Source organism: Gracilinanus agilis, chromosome 2 (genome assembly GCF_016433145.1).
Source record: "Gracilinanus agilis isolate LMUSP501 chromosome 2, AgileGrace, whole genome shotgun sequence".
Classification (NCBI taxonomy): domain Eukaryota; kingdom Metazoa; phylum Chordata; class Mammalia; order Didelphimorphia; family Didelphidae; genus Gracilinanus; species Gracilinanus agilis.
Window position 1 is genome coordinate 436,584,312 of NC_058131.1, and position 25,197 is coordinate 436,609,508.

Genomic DNA, 25,197 nt, shown 5'->3' on the forward strand with positions numbered 1-25,197 from the left:
AATACAACGAGTAGGATACAATACAAAGAAACTTCGAAAAAGTTGCCTTAGAAACAGACTGACAGATAAACATTTCCTTTCCTTTGGCCCCCTCTTTAAAAAGTTTGCCCATCACTGGCCTAGCCCTTACCATTTTCTGCTTTAGAACCAATACACAGTATTGATTCTAAGATGGAAGGTAAGGGTTTAAAAAAAAGATGAATGTTAAAATTTTGTTTTTACATGTAATTGGAAAAAAATAAAGTATTAAAAAATTTCCTGTTCATATTTTATTTTTATTTGGAATGGCTCTCAGTATTATAAGTCTGAATCAATTCTTTTTATATTTTGATTTTAAGACCTTTACCAAATGAATGTGCTGAGATCTTTCCCTGTTACCTCTATCCCTTTTATTAGATTTATTTCTGCCAAAACTTTTGGATTTTATAGAATCAAAACTGTCCATTTTATGTTGTGTGATCTTCTCTATCAGTCATGAAATCTTCCTCTACTCATATTCTTTCTTGCTCCTCTAAATTGCTTATCATATATGACCTTTTACTTTTGGGTTAGATGCCCATTTGGAGTTTATTTTGCCTTCTAAGTGGTTCATACCTAATTTCTAACAAGACTATCTAGTTTTCTGAGCAGTTTTTGTAAATTATGAATCCTTTCCCCAGCAACTGGGAGTGTTAGGGTATATTAAACGTCATGCTACTATATTTTTTTGCTTGTTTTTGAATACTCAATCAGTTCTACTGATTTATTTCTTTATTTAAATCAAGATCAAATTGTTTTATAGCTTGAAACAAAGTACGGATAGTCCCTCCAACCTCCCTTCCTATCTACTTTTTTTCATCATTACCTTTGATTTTTTTTACCTTTGTTCTTTCATGTGAACTTCTGGGGATTTTGATTGGCAAAACATTACACAAATACAAAATTTAGGTAGTATTGTCATTTATTACATTGGTGAATCTTAGTATATACACTCCTCAATATTTTATAGCTTCTATAATTAGTTTCGAAAGTAATTTCTCTTTCTATTTCCTGGTGAATTCTGTTGATTTCATATATATACATAACGATTTGTGCAGATTTATTTGATATTCTGAGACTTTGCTGAATTTGTTTCAAGTAATTCTTGGTTCTCTCTTTAGGATTCTCTACACCATTACATCATCTGCAAAAGCAATAATTTTGTTCCTCTTTACCTAAATTTATTCACAGACAATTTCTTTTGTCTTCTTTGCTAAAGTTAGGCGGCCTAGAACTAAGTTAAATATCAGTGGTGATAATGGACATTCTTTACATCTGATGTTTCATTCATTCATTCATTCATTCATTCATTCATTCATTCATTCATTCATTCATTCATTCATTCATTTATTTACTTATTTATCTATCTATCTATCTATCTATCTATCTATCTATCTATCTATCTATCTATCTATCTTACTTTTGTTTTTTTTTTTTAAACCCTTACCTTCCTCCTTAGACTCAATACTATATATTGGTTCTAAGGCAAAAGAGTGGTAAGGGCTAGACCAGTGGTTTCCAAATTTTTTTGGCCTACCGCCCCCTTTCCAGAAAAAAATATTACTTAGCCCCCTGGAAATTAATTTTTAAAAAATTTTAATAGCAATTAATAGGAAAGATAAATGCACCTGTGGCCATCACCGCTCCCTTGGATAGCACCCACCAGGGGGTGGTAGCCCTCACTTTGGGAATCACTGGGCTAGACAATGGGAGTTAAGTGACTTGCCCAGCCAGGGTCACACAGAAAGCAAGTGTCTGCAGCCAGATTTGAACCTAAGACCTCCCGTCTCTAGGCCTAGCTCTTGATCCTTTGAGCTACCCAGCCACCTCCATTCTTCTTACTTTTAAAAGAAATTTTATTTATTTTTTTAGTTACATGTAGAAATAATTTTTAACAATTGTTTTCTGACACTTGGGGTTTTAGATTTTCTCCCTCTGTTCCTCCTCCCCTCCCTACATGGTAAATAGTCTAAAAAGGGGTTATACTCTGATCCTATCAGAAAAAACTGTAACTTTTCTCCATTATATATGTTTGCTCTTGGATTTATAGATATATTACTTACTCTATTAAGGAAAGCTCTACTTCTAGAATTTCTCAAATTTTTAATAGAAATAGGCATTATATTTTGCAAAATGTCTTTTTCAGTCTCTGTGGATAGAATATGGTTTTTGTTATTTACATCAACATGATTTATTATATTTATAATCTTCTTTACGCTTAATTCGACTGGCATTTCTATTACAAACGCAATCTAGTTACAATGTATGTTCTTTCTAATATGATGCTATGGACTACTTTCTAATATTTAACATTTCTATATTGAAGTTCATTAGGAATGTTGTTAGTAGTTTTTTTTCTATGCTTTGTCTCTCCCAAGTTGAGGTATCAAGAGTTCACTGGCATCACAGATATTGGCAAAATGCTTTCACTTCTTTAAATCTGGAAATTTGCTTTTTAATATATTGTGATATATTAATATATGTATGATATATTAATACATTTCTTCCAAGTTATCATTTTTGCTTTAATATTACTAGGAAAAGTAGTTTCTAATAATTTCCTATTTGGATATTGTGAGTTCTTTTTCATTTGTGATACAAACAATTTGGTTTTTTTCTCTCTTAAAATCAAGATTGGTTAACTGTTGATTTTCTTAGTTAAAAAAACAGTTTTATTTTTCAATTCAAGAGTCATTTTGGTTTATTAATCCTTTTTTAATTACTAAAATTTCTACTTTTTATTTAGATGGAGATTTTTAAATTTGTTGTTCAATTTTAGTTGCATACCCAATTCATTAATTTACGCTCTGTCTTTTGTTAATAAAAGTATTGACAAATGTAAAATTTCCCCTCAGAATAGCTTTAACTGTAACTTTTACATTTTAGTATGATATATTATTATTGTTATTTTTTGATGAAATTTTCTATTGTTTCTTACAATAGAAAATTATTCTTTGACTTATTCTTTTTATCATTTCTAACTTTCTAAAGTCATATTTAGGTTCTTAATTTCTTTCTTGTTTATCCTTTGGTTAGATTTCTCTAGGTTTGAAATGGTCAATCAATATTATTGTTTTACTATTTACTATTTATTTCTCCCTCCAATTTAACTGCTTAAATATTCAGGTGCTATGTTATTAGTTACACACTTATTAAGTATTGGCAATGATTTGTTATTTATGATCCCTTTAAACATAAAACTTCCCTGCTTATCTCTGTTTATCTTGGCTATATTTAATAGAGCCTTATCTGAAAACATGATTGCTACTACTTTTTATTTTGTTCAATTGAAACAATAAAAAAAATCACTAAATTCATGGTCCTCAATTCAGGGCATTAAATTCTTGAGGTTTTCTAACATCTATTTTAAGGTTTCTATTTTTCCTAGCCATTCTTTCCTCCTTATAATTTGTTCCGTATTCATTTAATTTTTCCATCTACTCCTGCAGTCCCTGGATTTTTTTTCCCTTCAAAGTTTCACATGGATTTGTGGGTTTGCCATCATCCTTAAACTAAAGTATTTCCCCATTTTAGAGTTTTCCTCGGCTTGATCAGCTTTCCCATCTCAGTAACTTGGTTTGGAGGAGGGGTTGATCCATGGGTTAAGATGCTCGATTAAATGGGTAACTCCTGAGTATGGTGGCCTGGACTTGAGCATTCCTTCAAGTGACTGGAGCTATTATGGTCCTGGGAATGCATCTTATCATAGGGCTTCTGAACCTCTGGCAAGGGTTTTCTCTTTGCTGCTGGGTTTAGGTGCCATTTCTGAGCTAGATCTTGCCACAGACTTCAGGGATACCTTGAGCAGGATTTTGTCTAGACTCTTCCTCCTTATTCCCCATTCCCTAACCCCCCAATGACCTAACATCTCTTGCTCTAGCTGAGCTCCTACATTCCAAGGGCACTTGGCAGTAGTTGAACTTAGGCTATACTAGATGCATCAAAAATGTCCTAAGGTTGCTCTTTCCTGCTGGGATTTTGGGGAAGGTTTGGACTAGGTTAAGGTGAACATCGGGCATTTCCTGGCTCAGGACAAGGAAAGAAATGCTTAATAACCTAATAAAAGAAATGTTTAATAACTCAAACCTATTTTCCTAGACTCAATTTCTGCTACTACAGCCTTGGGGTAAGCTCAGTTTCGGTCACCTTCAGCAAGGCTCAGGGAAGGCATGTTGCTAAATTCAATAAAAGCCTTTAGGATCTAGGAGGCTGCTTGTTTTCTGTCTTTTGTGCTCAATTTACTAAATTGTTTGATTTCTACAAAATATCTCTGCAGAACTCTGGGTGTCCCTCTGTGAATTCCTGGATTGATTGTGCGAGTCTAGAGGTGATTCTATTATTTACCAGAGAGGTGTATCTCTAAGTACCAAAGGAGAATTTGTGGAGGAACTGGGATACTCTTTGTCCTACAAGTGATGATCTTCCCACCCCAGTAATATCATGGTAAATAGCTGTTTGCTATGCTACATATCTCCCAAATACAACTATTTAACCTGTGTCAGCAATTTTAAAGTAATATGGCTAAATTGGTAGAGATATGAAAAGGTCTTGTTATTTAGGAAAGCAGTTTAGAATTAGAGTGAATGTTCAAATCTTTTGACTAGAGAGCCTCAAGGAAGTTAAAGATAGAATAGTCCCATATATATGAAACTATTTGTAGCAGCACTTTTTGTAGTTGCACAACACAGATGCCCATCAAATGTGGAATAGTTAAACAAATTGTGGTACAAGAATGTTATGGAATAATAATGGCTTTTTATTATGCTGTAAGAAACAATGAATCTGAAGACTACAGAGAAGCATGGGAAGACTTGAATGATCTGACATTGAATAAAGTAAACAAAACTAGGAAAACAGTACATATGAGGACAATGTGAATGGAAAAAAAATCACTAAAAAACTAACTCTGGCTTTGCCTCAAATAAGAATTGGAAAAACACATCTCCCTTCTCTTCAGTGTGGAGGCAGGTTATGGGCTTTTAACATTGTTTATACTGTTAAACTTGATAAATTGGATTTGTTAAATTATTTTTTTCTTCTTTTTTATTTTTTTATAATAAGGGATGCCTGTCTGTGGAGGATACTGGAAAGTATATATTTGAGAATGAAGGTGGTATAAAAATGAAAGCCATCAACATTTTTTAACAAGTAAAAAAAATGTGATTTTTTTCATCAGTTGTGACACTCAATTTCAAAGGCATATCTGATCTACTGCTTATATAAAACACAATCACATTATACAATGATACCATGGGAAATTGCTGGTCCTTGCAAATAGTAGGCAGGCATCCAATGAAGACAGATTAAAAACTTGGAGACATTATGCCTAAAGCTATACTAATTCATTCTCATTTAAAGTGATACTTGTGTGAAGTTTTCTTTACAATTCTCTTCCAATGAGTTTGCCATAGGAGATTCAGACAATGTGCCAGGGTCCTTCCTCAATTTTTCTAGGTCATGAAGGTATCATTAGAGTACCAAAATTGTTTAATTATATTTACTCAACGTGCGACTACACCATATTTTTAAAATCATGCATTGCTTTGATACTGTCCTTTTCTCTGGGTTTTCTTCTTAATTTTTTATTTGTAGGCAAGGAAAGAAGCATTTATTAAGTGCTTCTATGTGTCAGGCAATGTGCTAAGTATTAGTGCTACTAATACAAACAAAATTATAATTTGGGAAGGTACCCAAAATAGAGGCAAAGTGCTTAAGTCTAGAAAGTCAGAAGTACAGCAACGCAAGAGGAGGTTGTGCTCTAGAAGGAGCATTCTGCCTTCTATGACTTCTTGTTATGTCTTCTGAACAGTGCAGGAAACTAGGGGAGGGGATTTCTCTCCACTTCCCACAATAACAATGGCACCTGCAGCAGAAGCACATTACTATGAGAGACAGTAGTGTAATCTGATAGGAGAATTCAAGATCATGAGTTCCTGCAATATCCTTCCCCCCATTTTTCTAGTGAAGAGGACATTCCAAGAAAGAACTTGGTATCTAGAGTGAAGTCTTGCTGTTTGGGAGATGGGTAGGCCACAGAGCCAAGACTCTGAAGAAGCAGACATAGTTTCTGTAGAACCAAAGATAAGTGCTCTTGCTCCTTCTGAGTCCAACCCTATGGCTAGCTGGTAGATCACTGCCCTACAGTGAAAACTTGGAAGAATAAAACCTCTTACCTACCAAGAAACATATCAGGTACATTATGAGAGGACACCAGGGATTCTGCAATGTTGGTTTCATTTGACTTGAGTGGTACCTTTGGATGGTGAAAGAACACTCAATATTTATAGAGGAGAGGGCAATTTTCTCCTGCAAATCTTTTTACTATGTTAAGTCAGCAATATGTTTATTCTATGCTATTTTCTTCTGGCTAAAAAGTAAATACATGGGTGGGAATGCATGATTGATATAATTTTATGAATGCAGAACCATATGTACCTTGAACTTAGATTAGTCATCTTTCTAGGTATTCTAACCTACAAGTGCAAATTGAGGGAGGGTAGTGTAGAGGGGAACTATATGAAGTTTTATCATATTAAGATACAAAAACATATTCAACAATAGTTTGACTGCTGGACACTTCAGTTTCCTTTCTTTGTGGCAATAATAACTAAATAGTTTTAAACATTCATTGCTGTCCAGTCATTTAGACATGTCCAACTCTTCGTGAAACTGTGAACTATATTGCCCATGTGAGATTAATGTACAATTTCTGTTTCCTCTTGTCTCTTCATAACCTTTGACCAATTATCCAGTAGGAATGGGGTTTTGTTGTTGAATTTTTTATCACTTTCTTATGTATTTTCAAAGTATGGTTATGAAAAATATTTTTCCAGTATGTTTTTCTTTCTAACTTGAAAAAAATTTTTTTGGTAAGGTCATTAAAATTTTTTATTTAATCAGTCACATTTACTTTATCTTTAATTTTTTCCTGTTTAATAGCTATATTCTGTCCTGTACTACCTTCCTTCCACACAACTTTCAAAATAATCTTTCTAAATTAGATATATATCACCATCATCAAAAAGCCTTCAGTGGTTTCCTATTGCTAATAGCAAAAAAAGAGTGGTTCTGGTTTTCAAACTGTTAGGACTCAGGATCCCTTTATGCTCTTAAAAATTATTGAAGAGCAAAGAGAGTTTTTGCTTTTGAGGCTTATACTGATATTTACCATATTAGAAATGAAAACTGATAAAATTTTAAAAGTTTGTTAATTCATTAATAATAACATTTTTATGTTTACATAAATAACATTTTTTTTTGTGAAAAATAACTTTTTTAAAACAAAAAAGTTGAGAAGAATGGGGCACTGTTTTACATATTTTTACAAATTTCTTTTTTGTAAGCATCTCAAATGTCTTGGCAGATGGGTTTTCATCTCTGCTTTTGCACTCAATCTGCAATATGAAATTGTTTTGGTTGAAGTATCTGAAGAAAATTTGGCCTCACAGAAATGTAGTTTGAAAAGGGAAGAGTTTTTAATAGAAAAATGCTAGTTTACTATTATTATGAAAACAGCTTTTAACATTGTAAACCCCCTGAAAGGGTCTCTGGAGCTATTAAACAGAAAAAAAAAATTGGTTAAAGACAAAGTAAATGTGTCTGATTGCATAACTTTGAGAATGGCTAGAATAATATACAAATTTTTAGCCCAATATTTAAGGCATCCCACAATCTACTGCTGTCATAAATGGGACAGGCCTGAGTAAAGAATGTCATTTGGAAGAAGAGGGTGAAATAACCTAACGCATGTATTCTTATGCCTGGGAAGAAACCTGGGATGAGTAATTCTGTGTCTGACACCTTATGCTTTAATGAAGTTAGTTCAAGATTACTATTCCATCCCAAATTCAACATTCTACTTGCATAAACTATCCTATTTCTAAATGCACCTCCTCCTCATATCCACTTCCTAGAATATTTGTCTTAGCTCAGATGACTTTCTTTGTAAAACTTTCCCTGATTCTCTCCCTCTCAGTAGTAAGTGCTCCCTTTCTCTTCAGTGTCCCTTATCCCATGATATATGGGATAAATGATATATGCCCTTAAAAGTTCCTTAAGGGGAGTACTATTTTATTTTTATCTTTCTATCCTGAATATTTAGCATAGTGCCTTGCAGATAGTAGGTACTGAATACATTTTTGTCAAATTTAGTCAATAGCGTATGTCATTTTTCAATTTTATAGTTTACCATTTAAGAGAAAAGAAGCATGTGTACTTCAACATTTGAGTTTGAATACTGACCACTTTTACATGTTGCAAGTGGTTTAAATTATCTTTATTTACATTACCATAATAATATTGTTTTGGATCTGTTTTCTTTATGTTGAGTCACTAGTTTGTATACATCTTCAATAAGTTATTCTTTACAATGTAATACTATTACCACTACATAACACACCACAATTTGTTCAATCACTCTTAAATCTCTAAAGGCAGTTTGTTTCCAGAACTTTGCTATAACAAATAGAAATGTTGTAAATATTTTTGTACATATGCATCTTGCTATTTAGTAACTCTCCTTGAATAATTTCAAATTGTTTTCCAGAAAGGTACCTTTTTTTTTGCTTAACTTCTCTAGCCCTTAAGACTCCTGTCAGTTCTAAATCTATGCTATTTCTGTTCCACTATTCAATTTCTCTATTTTTTTTATCATATTTGCCAATTTCCTTGTTGTGACTTGATTCTTCAGATTCATTTTCCTGGAGTCTCAGTCTCAGATCTGGAAGAGACCTTAGAGGTCATCTAGTCCAAAGTATGAAACAATTCTCTCCACAATATCCTCAACAAATACAGTCATCTAGTTTCCACCTAAAGATTCTGAAAGCTAGAAATACATTGTCTCTTCATGCAGTCTATGGGAAAATTTTAATTTTTAGGAATTTCACACGAAAGTCAAAATCTGGCTCCCTATAACTTCTGCTGGTACTCGTTCTGCCTTTTGTTCCCTCCGGGAAAAAGACTAATACCTTTTCTCTATGAAAGTTCCTCAAATATTTGAAGACAGCAAGTATTTCCTCTAGTTTGATGGTTTTTAAACTCTGAATTATTAACATTTTTTTCAAGTCTAGACAATCAACAGAACAGTAAGTCAAGCCTTGATTTGTAGCAGTTGATGTTATCTGTCATGTCCTTATAATGAAATTTCAATTAAGTTCAAGCTGGCTCCAGCAGACCCCAGTCTTAGCTAATGTGATCAAGCTACTTTACCTTTAACTTGAACTTGTAACAGGTTTCTGTCAAAGTGTGTTGACACTGTGTTTAATAAGCTGGTTATCAGACTAAAGACTTATGGTTAAAAAGCATTGTTTTTCACACATACACAACTGAGATACATCCAGTTTGTTTGTCCTGGCAGAACTTTCCAACCTGTGACAGAACATCCTTGATTTTGGCACTTTCAAGAAGAAAAGGATGATATTTTCTTAACCTAGAAGAACCCATTAATCAGAATACTTTGTTCCTCAATGCCACAGAGTAACTTTTTATAGTTACCTGTATTATTCGGTGTTTGTAAACATGTGTGTGTGTGGTTTTGTCTGTGTTTTATCACCAGATGAAGTCTGTTCCAGCTTTTTAATTTTCAGAACAAGGACTATGTTTTCCTTTCTCTCTTAGGCTAGATACTTGAGAATGTGAAAATCGAATACACGATCTGTGTAAATCTGATAAAGGAATAAATCACTGCTGCTGGCTCTAAGAAGAGGGAACAGCAAAGACATACTGTTTCCAACCTTCTGAGGCAGATATCAGAACTTTCCAGTCCTTACCCTTCCTGAGGTATCCTTTTTAGCTAAGCCAAGGGGTAAAATCCAATTCTTATCATTGTTTTCATGACCCAAGTTTTCTTAAAATACACTTAAGGGCTGACATCAGTTAAACCTGTTTTGGTTTTATGATGCCCTTACATGTTAAAAATTATCTTAAGCAGTGAAATAAAATATACTTTAAATCAAGCATATTAAAGAGAAAATATAAACTATCTAGAAGTTTTGTGTGTATGAGAATTATGATGAGCCAAAGCAAGTGTCAATAGAGCATTACAGCTTCCATATTCTGGTTTTGTGAGGATAGGCAACAGCCTCAGGAAAGAAGTGAGTGAAAAAAGGTGGTTGTCAGTGTTACCCACACACCAAGGCTTGCTTTTTTTTCTAATTCGGTGCATTTCTGCTGAAGGGAGAGTAGAAGTGGATTGATTTACCTGGGGGAAGAAAAGCTGCCTGTCACAGATGGAGAGGAGGGGGGGGTAGGTGAGGCTTCCTTTGCAGCAGGAGACATTGAAGGTGGGGTAGAGGAAAGAATACTGGAACTAGAGGGAGCTGCATCATCTGAATCACCTTTAAAAGAGAAGGAGTTATACAATCAGCCAGACAGTTGATTGTTATCATACTGGAATTTTCCCTCTGTGCAAGGCAGGGGAAGACCTCAACTCTCCAGCTAGAGAATAAATGCTTAAAAACTGAAAAAGCATTGTCCTTTAACTATCTCCTGGAAAGGAAAATGGAAGTATATATTCTAAGGTGAAAGCAGAGGCATGTGATGGAGGATTTTGGTTTTGACCACCTAGTTTGGCCACTGATTTGTACACTCTGGAAAAATAAAAATGCTTTAATGTACCTCTGTTTATAGTTCTCTAGTGTGGAAGGCACTACCATCCTATCCTCTGTGGGAATATCTGAATAACAAGTCTGTATTGTGACTAATCATTTTGGAATGGAAAGATCTCCATGTGCAAAACTAGTTTATATTTCTAGGTAAGTATAATCCCAATTTTCTCCCCACAGAATTGTATGAAGCAATACCATAGGATTTAAAAAAAAGTTATATGTAGATAGGAATGTATTTCTTTCTTTCTGGAATTACAAGTTGATTCCACCATCTTGTGTCCAGAGTTACCAGTTTCCTCATTTAACTTAATGGAGAACTTTGCTCTTTTCTAATGAACATGTCCTATATTATTGTATATTATAGTTACCTATGTTTGTGTCTTATTCCCCCTACCAGACTGTGTTACTTGAGTGCTGGGACTGTGTCTTATTTAAACTTATCTAAATCCCAGTAGGAATCAGAACATGCTTTGCATTTGTCAGGTACTTAGGTTTGTTTAATTTTATGGAAAATAAATGCTAATCCTGATCTCAGAACCATCAAATAATAAGCTGAAACTTTGAATGACTAAGTGTGCTCACCAATCCTTGAGGTTTGGGGGAAGGATGGATAGGGGAACAGATTTAAAAAGGATTGCTAATAGCTCCACTAAGCTACAAATACAAACGAGGCATTCATTCCTTTCTTGTAATAAGAATGAGTTGGCATTTATCTGGGGAGGAACAAGAGTATAGGATCCAGGATTCCCAATCCCATCACAAATAAATGATAATTGTGTGCTGACCAATATCACAAAGCTTTCGTTTTGGCAGAAGCAAGAAATAAAATATATGTTTGTCTAGGAATGAGTTTACCTGATGCTGCTGAAGATTGTTCTACTATTCCAACCTTCACCACCTAGAAAGCAATTACATAACTGATGAGTTGTGAAATATAGAATTGTGAAATAAAGAATCTGTTTGAGTCCAAATCATCTGGATCTAGAGAATGTCCCTGCACTGGTGTTTGAGGTTTCACTGCTCATTACATTTAACCTGCTTTCCAACAGGAGAATGGTATAAGCCTCCATATAGGAAGCAGTATTAGAAATTGTACCTGGCTACTACACTGCCCCAGTGGTCTTGTCACTCTATATCTTGCGTAAGTATATCACCCTGGCCTTTCATCATATAAAGCAGAGGTGCTGAATTTGAGGTCCCCGAAGTGGAGCCTGAACCAGGTTATAATGTAATTGGAAAATGTTTAACAAAACAAGTAAAAATACAACATGAAATAATGTTAATCTGTGGTTATCTAATGTCAATAAATGGCCCAATGAGATGTGCTTGTCTGGCACCACTGATGTGAGGGGGCTTACCTAGGTAATGAAATATTTTGTATCTCTGAAAAATTCCACAAAAACAAAACTTGGGGTTGCAAAGTCTGTTTTACAATAAGGAACAATTAAAAAACTTGACTGATTAACAGCCCAAACTTACATTCATCCAAGCAGGTAGGGTTTGATCCTATATTCTATGAGATCAGAAAAAGCTTGCTAAATTTCACTTTCTCAGGCAGTATGATAATGTGTTTTTTAAGATTCTGACTGAAGGCCCTGGCTAGTCACCAGCTAATAATAAATAACAACACTAGTTATTTATTGTAAGTAGTAATATTCAAAATAGCCTTCTAATAACACAAAACCATCCTATGATATTTTCCCAGTTGAAATGACTTATTTCCTGGCTCTACTTTGTAAGACAACTTACAAATAATGCTTGGCAAATAAATGGATTAGGCCTCTTGGATGTTCCCTCTATCAGCGCTGATCAGCAACTCAAAACTCCTAGAGTTAAGTGACTTGCCCAGGATCATACAGCCAGTATGTATCAGAAGTGGTACCTCAACCCAGGTCTTCCTGAATATGGAGCTGACTTCCTATATGTCCTAGACTGTTTCTATCCTGGGACAAAGCAGGTAATTTAGAAATGTTTGTTGAAATAAATGAGAATAAATATCCAATAATTCATATCATATGTATATAAAGCAACTTCAAGTTCTATGTAAATGTTCGCTAATCATCTCCTATCCAATAAAACACCATTTCAAAATAGTGATTTCTTCAAAGAACATCATGCCAGTACACTGAAGTAGGGAATTGAAGATGTCTGTATTAGGAAAAGAGACAAGAGCACTGAAAACTTTAAGCAAAAGTGACAGATGGGGGGAGTGGGGGGAAGGTAGGATGACAGCATTTAGATCCACAACCAAATAAGTAAATGAAATGTAAAAGGGAACAAGGCACAGGACTTAATCTAGATAAAATCTAGACAAAGATCTGAGGCAAGTTGATTAATCACAGAGACACAAATGATACTTTGAAATACATAATTACACACACGTATCTATATCTAATCACAAATATAGATATGCAGATACATTTATGTACCTATACCATGAGATTTGGGTTTTGCTTTGGCTACCTCATAATGTAATCCACTACATGTTATCAACAGAAAATAGAATGATAAAATCTTAACATTATTAGAGCTAGATGAGCATTAGAGATAATTAAGTCCAACTTCCTCTTTTTGAAAATGAGGAGACTAAGGTCCAGAAGAATTCAGGCCATAATACATTCACTATGAATTTTTAGCAAATATTGATTACTGATTTGATTTTCAGTAAGATATTTTATTTTCCTAGAAACAGAATTATTAATATTTATAGCTTTAAGAGACCACACTAAAGTTTGAGTTGTGAGTTTTCCCTATTCAAACTTCTCTAAACTATTTACAAAGCAATAATTTTTTTTGAGGGGTGAAATAGTCTTTACAAAATAGACTTTGAAAATTTCTTAAAAGGCTTGATTTGAAAAAAGGAAACACACCTACTTGGCTGAATTTTTTGAATTCTGAAAAATGGAAAAAGTTACAACTAATTAAAACTAAGATCACACTAACATTAATATGTATGTATACATATGTAAGTATATTGTGTTCATGTGAATATACATAAAATTTTAAATTCTTCCTTCAATATTCAATTGCTAGCAATGAGAAAGAAATTCATCAGCAGTAATTTAAGTCATCATAAATACTTTAAGCAAACAATCAATTATGTTTCACTTATAAATCTTTTCCTCTACAGTAACACACAGATATATGTGTATATATGTTGTTGGTTTTTTTTTAAACCCTTACCTTTCATCTTGGAGTCAATATTGTGTATTGGCTCCAAAGCAGAAGAGTAGTAAGGGCTAGGCAAAGGTTAAATGACTTGCCCAGGGTCACACACCTGGGAAGTATCTGAGGCCAGATTTGAACCTAGGACCTCCCATCTCTAGGCCTGGCTCTCAATCCACTGAGCTATCCAGCTGTACCCTGTACATATGTTTTTAAACTATGATCATAAAAAAAAATCAATGAAAGCTCTTCAAAAAAGAAAGTCTGATTATACAGACAGGTTTATCCTCTCATTTGTTTCTTAAGGAGTGTACTTTGTACACATATGAAATGATGGTCTGAGGACAGTTATTAAGATGTCCACCTATAGTTCCTGTTGCTAAGGAAGCTGAAGCTTGGTAGATCACTTAAATTCAGGATTACTGAGCTATAGTTGGGCTGAAGCTAACTGGGTGTTTGCATTAATTTTGGCACCAATATGGTAAGAACACGAGAGAAATCAGAACAAGTTAAAAAAATAGAGTAGGTTAAGGCTTCCATGCTGATCAGTTTTGAGAGTAACCTTGTGAGTGGCCACTGTACTTCTAGCCTCAGAAAGATAGAAAGACTCAGTTAAAAAATAAACAAACAATATTATTGGTTTGAGTTCCAAAGTAGCACCATATGTACAACAGAAGCTTCTGATTTACTTGGGAAATGTAGTAGTTAATGCTTTTTACACTTTAGTTTCCTTATGTGAGCAGAAGTCACAGGGAACAACCTATGCCACAGCTTCCTAGAGTAAGAAAACAAAAGAGTTTTTGAGTTTGAGTCATTTTTAAGTCCTTTGATCACAATGGATAATTTAAAAGGCTGCTGCTTGCCTATAATGGAAATCCTGGCAGTTTAGCTACAATTTACTGATGAGATAAGATGGGCAACCATCTTAGGAAACATACTGAATTCCAATTGACATGTCAAAGAAATACTCACCCCAACAAAAGGAATGAACTTTTGGGAAGATTCTTCATCAGGGCTAAGAGCAAGGAAAACATAGAGTTAACATTTGCTTTAAAAGTGCATCCAGAAAAAAAAATTTGTCTATAAAGCATGCATCAAGAACTCAAATGGTACAAACACTGGTTTATAATTCTTTCTTCAGCATTCAATTGGCAGCAATGAGAGAGAAATTTATCAGCAGTAATTTATTTGATCCTCATAAATATTTAAGCAACCAATCAACAAACATTTATCTTCTATGTAATAGGCATTGTGCTAGGTGATGAAAATACACAAATAAAAAATAAAACAGTGCCTACCCTCAACAAATATACATCGTAATAGAGAAGATGTATAGAATTGTTATATACAAAATCACTATAAGATAAATATATCTTGGGAGGGAAGGCACTAGAAGCTGGGGGGTGAGGGAATGGACAAGAGAAGCCCTCATGTTGAAGGTGATGCTGAAGTAGAATTTTGAAGGAATAGGGAATTATAAAAGGGATTCCAGGTATGAGGGACAACAGCTTCAAAAGTGCAGAGAAAGGAGAGGAAGGCTCATTCATGGTGAACCAGATTGGGTGTTAGGAGGTCAGTCTGACCAGACTGGAGAGTGTAGGATAGGGAGACATGTATAAGATTGGAGGGGTAGAGTGGGTGAGATTGTGAAGGGCTTCAGAAATGAAAAGGCGGAACTTTTCTCTGACTTATTAGGGAAAAATGGAATGACACTGAACAAAGGCAATGACATGATCAGACATGTATCTCAGAAAAGCACTTAGATAGATTGAAGATGGATTGGAGTGAGGGAAAAACCTGTGGCAAAAAGTCCCATCAGGAAGCTCTCACACCAGTCTAGATAACAGGTGATAAAAGCCTGAACTAAAGTGGTGGCCACATGAGTGAGAAGCAAATGGATGTAAGAGATATTGTGGAGTGAGAATGAGTGAGTAGTTGAGGAGAACTTTGAGGCTGTGAACCTGGGTAACTGGAAGAATATGGTACCCTCTACAGAAAAAGAGAAGTTCAGAAAGAGGACAGTTTTGTGAGGAAGATGTGTTAGTTTGGCATAGGTTGAGTTTGTGATGTCAGACTGAAATATACAATAAGTAGTTAGAAATGCATGACTGGAGCTCAAGGGAGACTCTAGAAATGCATGATTGGAGCTCAAGGGGAGACTCTAGAAATGGGAGTTATCTCCATAGAGACGATAATTAAAACCTCAAAGGCTGATGAGGCCACTAGGGAGGGATGATGAATTAACAAAGGAAACTGCGGAGATAACATATAGTAAGAGAAGGTCCAAGAGACAAAAACCCAGAAAGAAGACAGTATCTAGGAGGAAAAGGTAGTTAAGTGTAAAATGTATTATCTGATACTGTCAACAACTCTGGAAAACAGGTACTATTATTAGCCCCATTACCAAGATGAATTACCTAGGATCACAGAGCTAGTAATTGTCTGTAGAGAGGTAGAATTAAAGTTAACTTCATAGAATTTAGATATGAAAAAGGACTTGAGAAGTCATTTAGTCTCTTTGTTTTAGAAATGGGGATCTGAAATCAGGTATTCCTGATTCCAGATTTTATGTATACATATAGCACTTAGAAAATGACTAGTTTCTCAAGTGTTAAATACAAAGGATAATTGATATTTTATTTTTTATTCATTGAACCCATCAGTGCACATGTCTAAGAGCAAATGATTGTATTACTAGCCATTGGCCCAATGCTTCCCTTCTTTGTTCTCTCTTCTAGAATGGTTGAGCAAGATAAGGATTGAGAAAAGGTCCTTCTATCTATCTATTAAGAAATCATTGTTAAATCTGGATAGTTTTAACTAAGGGATGAAGTGAGAAGTTAGGTTGTAATGGAAGACTGAAAGGAGGAATGAGATATTAATTGTAGACAGCTCTTTCTTTGAATTTAGATACGAAAGGAGATATATAGGAGGATAACCTGAAAGAATGGTAGGCTCTAATGAAGGTTCCTCCTACCCCCCCACCCCCAGGATTGAAGTGAAGCAAAAGACACGGATATGTTTGTGGATAGTAGGAAAGGAGTCACAAGATAAGGGAGTGTTTGAAGACTAAAGCAAGAGAGAGAGGCTATCTGTATAAGACAAGAGGGAATAGATCAAGGATATATGTTGAGGGGGTTGTCTTAGTGAGTCATTGCCTCATTGGAGAGAATGAGATATCAGTGGGTTTTGAGATGGGGAGAAGAGAGACCTTACAAAAAATGGACTTTATTTTCAATGAACTGATCAATATGTATTCATTAAGCACTTACTTGGTGCTGTGTACATTGCTAGGCATCGGGGATAAAAAAATCCCTAGCTTACAATTTATTAGGAGAGAATGTGATCATATATAAGTATATAACAATATATAATAAATATAAGGTGGTTGTATTCACCTTCTCTTGTCCCACATCATACTAGCAGTAGTGGGGAATCAAGAAAGGCTTCATGAAAGTGATGGTGCTTGAGTTGTATCTTGGAAAAAGCAAGATACTCTGTATAGTAGAAGTAAAGGAGGAGTGTATTTCAGGTACTAAGCTGGAAAATGGAAGCTTACATGTGAGGAACAGAAAAAAATCATTTTTGGTGCAATAAAGGAAAAAAAGAGGGAGTGCATTCCAGGAATTAAGCTGGGAGACAGAATACCATGAGTGAGGAAGAGAAAGTCACTTTGGAGCCAGAAAGTATAGGAAGGTAGATAATATATAATACTGTTGGAAGGTGGGACTTTTTTCAAAGGGCTTTAAAAGCTAAACATAAATTTCTCTTGATCTGATGCATTAGGGAGTCACTGGAGTTTAATGAGTAGAGGAGTAAACATGGCCACTTTCTGATAAAGAAATGTCAGTTTGGCAGCTGCCTTGGAAAATCACTTTGGCAGCTATGTTTGGTGCTGGACTGGAGTGGGGAAAAATTTGAAGCAGAGAAACCAATTAAAAAGGTAATTTTAATGATCTAAATGAGAAGTGGTGATAATAACCTCAACTAAGGTAGTGGCTCTGCGAGTAGAGAGAATCTTTTTTCATAGAGTAGCTTCAAGAGATACCTCAGGTAGAAAATATATTATTTGGCAACTGATTGGCTTATGTGAGGTGACAGTATGACAGTTCTGTTTTGAGTATGATGAGTTTGAGGACATTTTCTCAGCAAATTATAATATAAGGTCTTTTCACTCCTGGGGAATTTAGAGAAGAAAATGCATTGTAATGTATTGTTATTCAATCATTCAGTCATGTTCAACTTTTGGGAATTTTCTTTGCAAAGATACTGGAGTAATTTGCTATTTCCTTTTCCAGCTCATTTTATAGATGATGAAATTGAGGCAAACAAGATTAAGTTGTTTGTTCAGGGTCACATAGCTATTAAGTGTCTAAATTCAAATTTGAATGCAGGACCCCAAGGCCTGGTTCTCAATTAACTAAGTCTCCTAACTGCCCTTAATTATGAATTTAATAATTATCAAAAAACACAAAGTGTGGAACTGTGACCACAGCATTTAATCAGAAAAATCTAGTAATGGGTAATAACCTTTTAAATGCTAGTAAAATTGGGGAGTCCTCCTTTCAGATACCTATAAATAAGAATTCTGATTTATCAAAACCTAGGTGGCTAAACAGCATAGGCAAAATAACCAGTGTTTAAGAAAAAATTCCTAATTGTTCTATACTTCAGACTGAAATCTTTGAGGAAACAACTCTGAGTTTTACTCTTACCAGCTTGTTCATTCATCCAGCAGAGTAGACCCAGAAATGTAATATCCCTCAAGAGACTTCTGAACTGAAGAATTCCAAAATAAGCTCAAAAATTACAACCAAATTATGTGACAGTGATGATAGTCCTATATGAGACTCAGGCTTCTCTGTGTTGTATTTTTTCCATAAGGCAAAAAATACTTAAACAAATTCTTAGGCTATCTTAACAATGAAGTGGCAATGTTGCTCATTTTCTTCTGCTCAATTTCTAAGTCCAGTTTGTGGGGGCAGAGATAGGTGAAGCTATTGCTAAGAAATCTTTGGAGAGAGTTAATATATAGAGAAAAAACTGGCAGGAGAAAGTAGATGATTTACCACTTTGGACAGACAAAAACATCCCTTAGTCCTGGAGTTCACTCAACTCTTCCTAAGTATGATCCTTCTCACTGAGAGTAGAGGAGGAGGAAAAAAGATGAAAAAAATTACTAATATCATAGAAGTTGGACCTCAAATTTGGAGGTTTATCATGAAAGGAAATACACATATGATAATTTGTAGGAAAGGGCAATAGGGTAAGATTAGGAAATCTTTAAATAACTACATTAAGAACACCATTAATAAGTGGCTGTCAAACTTCCAAAACAACTTGGATGGTCTGGGAGCAATACTTTCAAAAATAATAGATTTGATGAATTAGGGACCACCAACAGATATGAGGAACAAATTACAGGCAATGACTGTCAATTTTCCTTAACTCAAATTCAAAAGAAGGAAGCAATACAACATTTACAAACTATGAAAAATAGGATGAATTCCTCTCAAAATAAGTTTCACTGATGATAAATTTATAACTGACATAAAGATATGTGTCTGAACAGAATGAGACATTTCCCTGAAAAGACAAATGCCTGTCCATGTAGGTAAAGGCAATGCACAGATATATGGACAACTATTAGTAACAGAAAGTAGAGTTTATTGATTTTAGGAAAAATAAAAGATTCCAACTTAGTCTTTCTGCTACGCTACTCTACTTACTCTTCACAAAGCATACACCCAATAAAAATTGTTGAATCACATTCTGATTTTCAAAATTAAAATAGGGTCTTCACAGTTGACTCACTGAAAAATGTAGTCTGTCAAAAGGGAGTGGCAGAGCATAGAATTAAAATAGGGAAAGATCAACTGGGAAGTTTGTGGTTAGACCCTTGATAATAGTGAGAACACCACCAAATTAATGCTTGATAGATAAAAACATGGTGATTTTTACACAACTATAGGCTAGATTTCAGTTAGTTAAGAACCACTTTATTACAATACAATATTTCTATATGTGTTCCTTAGATTTCAAGCATGGATCCTATCTAAGCAGATCTTTGTTCTGGTGTGTGTGTATGGAACCTATTTCCATTGCTTTTTTCCCCTCTCCAGTAATTAATGAAGACTTGCAGAAGCATATGGAGAACTTTATGTTTCTCCAGGTGGGCCTATGATTCCTGGATCTTGAGTTCTTAGTATTTTCTGAGTTTTTATTTCCTTTTCTGGGCACAGGTCAGCACATAGAATTTCTGAGGATAAGCTTACCTTACTGGGGCATTGATAAGAGTTTGTGCAGAGAAAAACAAAACAAAACAAAATATGGCAGAGGTAGACATGTGATTACACAAAAATTCAGAAGATATACAAGTGGTGTGTTCTCTTAAGACTTGGTAGTTATCTCTTGGAAAATCCCAAGTTTGAAAGTTTCCAGATTCATGAGTTTGGGCACCAGCCTCCTAGAAGAAAATTTTCTTTAGAATGTGCTTTTTGGATGGGGAAAGGGAGTGCCAGCATAGTCTCTACAACTAGAGGACTGGATTTTATTATGAAGATAGAGGGTAGGGGAATATGAAAAATAATCTTATGAACTTATTTAAATGTTGACAAACCCTATCCAATATTATGGCTTTAATCTTCATTAACTGATATGTATCCTTTTTTTTGGGCAATAGCTGACTATATATATTTCACTATTACTGAAAACTAGTCTTAGACAAAGGTAATAAAATCTTATGTGAAAGATTAGTTTTGAGGGTAGCCAGCTAAAAACAGAAAAAAAGAGAGATCTACCTGATGGTTATTTCCATTGAAAGTTATCTGAATGTCAGCCCTTATGATCCTGACAATTGTGGGGCCTGTTTTATGACTCTATTATTATGTGCAAGAGCATTGAACAATAGCATTTGAGGAAAACCAGAGATTAGAAGGGGGAAGCTTGGTAGAGAGAAGAGAGATTGAAGAGCAAATGAGAGAGAAACATAAGCTGAGTGTTACAGACCATCTGTACAGGAAGAGGAAATAAATAAGGAATTTGGGAAACAGATCACAAGCCTGGCATAGAGACATGATTTAGTAGTAATGGGAGACTTTATTTGTCTATCCAGATGTTTGTTAAGATATTTCTCTTTCACAAATAGATAATTTTTTACAGAACAAGAATAATTTCTTATCTTATTTCTTATCTTGCCTTAATGATAATTTTATCCTTTAAAAGGTGGAAGAATCCCTTAGAAAAGTTCTATTCTGGAAAACAGATTTTGGAGAGACAAAAGAAAAATAAAATAGGATCCTATGAACTAAAACTATGTGGGAAGTCAGCTTAGAAGGGATAAGCAAACTGAAGAACGACATTCTGAGCGCTCACAGGGAAATAAAAACAGGAACAAAGAAAAGGAAGAGACTGATATGGATGCACAAGTTACTCATGAACAAATTTGGATTCTGGAAACAAGGACAGTTAACAGAGGATCAGTGCAGCATAGTTCTATAAAAGTACTGTCAGAAGTACTAGCAGTTTCAAATGTGATGATGCTGGTGGGGAAAGGTGAAAAAGACAAACATATATTAAACACTTATATTGGAGAAAGATAAGAAACAAAAGAAGAAAAGGCAATGGGGATGATAAGTGGGAGGAGATAAACCACTTCATATTTTGTTCCTGTTTTCTTCACCAAAGTGAATGACTTGCAGAAATGAAAGAAAGCAAAAGAAACGAGAATGCAAAGATCTAATAGGGAATAATCTCCAGAATAGGAGGCATGTAAGAACCTAGTTGCCTTTGATACATTTAAGTAATCTGAAGAATATTCTCAGGGTTTGAAAGAACTGTTGAAAATAACTGCTTAGACACTTAATTGTCAATGGTAGCTGAAAGGTCATGGAGAACAGGAGTATTGCAGCACTAGAGAAGGGCAAATGATCTGATTTTCAAAAAAAAAAGAGCCCAATAACTTCAGTTCCTGGGAAATATCTCACCCTATCCTTGTGGAAAAGATAGAGAGATATAGAATTATGTGAAATTACAATTAGATAAAGAACTGGTTGAAAGATTAACCATTAATGGTTCAATGTCAAAAAGAGAGGAGGTTTTCAGAGACCTTAAGATCTGGAGTTGGTATTATCTATTTTAATGGTTTTTTATCAAAGACTTGGTCAAAGGTACAAATAGTAGGCTCATCAAATTTGTAGATGACAAAACAGGGAGGAATAAATATCACAGGATTTAAAAACATATGACAAGAAAGAGTACTACTGGTCTCGATTGAAGATGTGATTCAGTAGAGATAAAGGTAAAGTCTTATATTTGGGTTTCAAAAAATCAGCTTCACAAATAACAATATATGGAAGTGTTATATACAGAGTGGTATGGTGCTTGAGTAAGATGGGCCTGATGAAGCTGGCCCAAGATCCTAGATGGTATATGGATCTAAGCTGAGTAAGGAGAGGGATACCTGAATGGCCACCAAAGTATTGCTTTTAACCACCAGTGCTTATGAATGTTCAGCTCAGCTAAGCACTTGAACCCACAAACAATGCCCAAGTTAAAGTGAAATGAGAAACTGTATTGATCCACACAGCTCCTCGGGTTACTAGGCTTGGGGTTGGGTTGATGGATAAGGTTTATGATAAGGATAATAATTGATAAGGTTGGATTAACATGGTTGACTTCGATTCACACAACTATTTCCTTCCCCCTTGGAGGTATCTCTTAGGTTGTCTTTTAGAATGACACCAGTCTTCACTTAACTTTGTTTAAGGCTTAAATACTACTAAACTCAAAGGGGTAAGATTCAGGATAAGGAAAGTGGTGTTGGGGATGGCTATGCTAATCTAATGGGAGCTGGAGTAAGCTCTGGCAAGTTGGCAGCTGGCTGGAGAGGTTCTTCTCCCTCACAGACCCTGGTCAGGCCCGCCCGTGGCTTAGACCAGGTGAGAGGAGGGCTTATGATCTTCTTCTTCTTGACAGATGTTTGATGTATATCTCTCAGCCCTAATCAGCAATAAATAGGTGAATTGATTACTTGAGGCAATAAGGTACAGATGCTGGAGTGCAGGTCTATAGGCCTACCCACCCACACCACCCAGGATCTGCTTCTTCTCAAAACTGAGACCCTGAAGAGTTCTCCCCCTGGGCTTTTATAGTGGTGGTAGCAACTGTCTTTGGCCCTTGGCTCATGCCATCTGGATAAATTCTAAATCCTATAACTGACTATCTCTCAAGTAGGTCTCCATCTTCTTCCCAGAAGTTGCCTATTACAGAAGGCATGATTAGAAAACAATCTGAAAAATATCTGGGAGTTCTTGAGGTTTACATCTGCAGTAGTTTTTTAAAAATTATTGGTGCCATAGTTTCAGAAGGGCATTGATAAGCTGCAGAGTATCCAGAAGAGGGCAACCAGATTGATGAAGGGTCTTAAGTCCATTCTATATGAAGACTGGTTGAAAGAACTGTGGATGTCCAGCTTGAAGAAGAATAGACTCAAGGAGAACATGATAGCTGGCTTCAAATATTTGAAGGGTTCCTATGTGAAAGAGGGATTAAGCTTTTATTTGGCTCCTAAGGACAGGACCAAGAAGTTATTCAGAAGCAAATTTAGACTATATTTCAGGAAAAATTTCCTACCAAGCAAAAATGTCCAAAAGTAGAAAGGCACCCTCTCAGGCAGTAGTGAGTTAATTTTCATTGGAGATGTCAAAAAGAGGCTGAATAACTACTTGTTGGGGGTATTATAGAGGAGAATTTCTTTGGACATGGCTTGGAAAAAATGACTACTGATGTCCCTTCTAATGTTAAAATTTTTTGATTCTGTGATGACATCTATGATTTTTAGATTCCTTTTAAGGATTTGCAATTTCTTCATTATGGGCCCTCTGTAGCTACAATTTAGCAGATGAGTTTTGAAAGTTATTACAGCCAAAAAATCCAACACCCTGAAAATTACTGAAAAATACCTTATGTGATATGCATCTTGAAACTTGGTTAGGCTTTAAAATAGGTACAACATTGTACCCATGCCTGAAGTCTTCCCAACTTAGAAGGATTGATCAGAGTAGCTATGCAGGCAGATCATTTGAAAAAACACAATCACTTCATGCCATAATGAAGATTTGGAGGATGTTAATTATGACAGTCCAAATCTTCCTCACATTATTTCTTTTATATGTGCTAAGCAAGATCGTTATATGACTAATTCTCTCAATTAGGCAGCAATAACTATCATTTTGGCTGGTAAATTCCACCTGCACATCTCTAGCCTGCTCAACAATGAAGGATACCAAGAGTAAGATAGTTACACTCTTTTCCTATCTCTTCTGGAAAGGCAAAAAACTGCAAGAATATTTCTGATTAATAACCTATGTAAACCTCAGTGCTAAAAACAAGAGCAAGGGCTTCCAAAGTAGAGCACTTCTCATTTGAAATGTTACCAAAAAAATTAAAAAAAATCTTAAGGCTACATGCAGAAATAATAAGCCCTCAAAGGGTAGCTAATTTGAAATGAAATTTGCCTGATTAATTTTAAGTTCATTATTTGCAATACTAGTCATTTGAAAATTTCATTTATATTATTTAATATAATATTTTTAATTTTAATCAACTATTAATTAGTTAATTAATAGACCTTGGTGGTCTAAGAAAACTCTTCAATATCCTAAGTTTAAAATTTTAAAAGGATTATGAATCTACTTCTGCACATTAAAGGATTTTATATTGGCAACCTGTATACATAGTTATTGATGTAAATGTCCTCCTGAATAAAGGATTTGAGACAAGACAAATTATCCATTTCTACTTTGAATATCCTTATTGCTGCACTTGGACAAGAGGGCAGTAAAATGGGACATTTCATTCAATAATATAACTTGGACATTTTAACCTTTGTTGATGGAGAGTTCTTTTTGGAAAATGTAAATGGTTTCACTCAGGGAAATCTGGTAACAGTTAGTTACTTAAAAAAGAAAAAACAGGAAAAATAAAAGAGATAATTCTTTTATCATCTCTAAGCATTTCAATGTCCTCTTGCCTAAAGAGGTCACTTTTTATTTAATTTTGAAATTTAAAATACTTGATTCAAAAGGTCTTTGGTTTCAATGGTAAAAGTTCTCCTCCTAACTCAGACTGTAAATGCCTAAAGGTCATTTCATGAGTTGATGTAGCCAAAGAAATTCATCATCTTGTGGTGATAATTATCTTTGACCTTGGCTAGACTGGTCTTTAGATCACAGAGACTGAGCCCATACTCAAAGCTATTTGTAGGTTAGTAGGACTGTGCTCTCCTGGGATTGAATTTTTTAAAAAATGTCACTCCTACACTACCCAATGTCAACTCCACACCATGATGACATATTATAAGAGGACAAACATGATATTTTTAGCATTATGTCATGAGATCATAGAGAGA

The 25,197-nt window shown here is 34.9% G+C and overlaps 1 protein-coding gene across 2 annotated transcripts in view; it reads right to left on the reverse strand.

Annotated features, from left to right (window-relative positions):
• The window catches only part of PACS2 (phosphofurin acidic cluster sorting protein 2), a 373,380-nt gene that overhangs the window by 12,198 nt on the left and 335,985 nt on the right, over positions 1-25,197 (reverse strand). For both annotated transcript variants that reach the window (XM_044664723.1, XM_044664722.1), the window contains exons 19-21: positions 14,760-14,802; positions 11,478-11,520; positions 10,217-10,352 (exon numbers count right to left, since the gene is read on the reverse strand). In XM_044664723.1, coding sequence (XP_044520658.1) covers positions 10,217-10,352; positions 11,478-11,520; positions 14,760-14,802 — 222 coding nt within the window. The remainder of the gene's footprint in view (positions 1-10,216; positions 10,353-11,477; positions 11,521-14,759; positions 14,803-25,197) is intronic.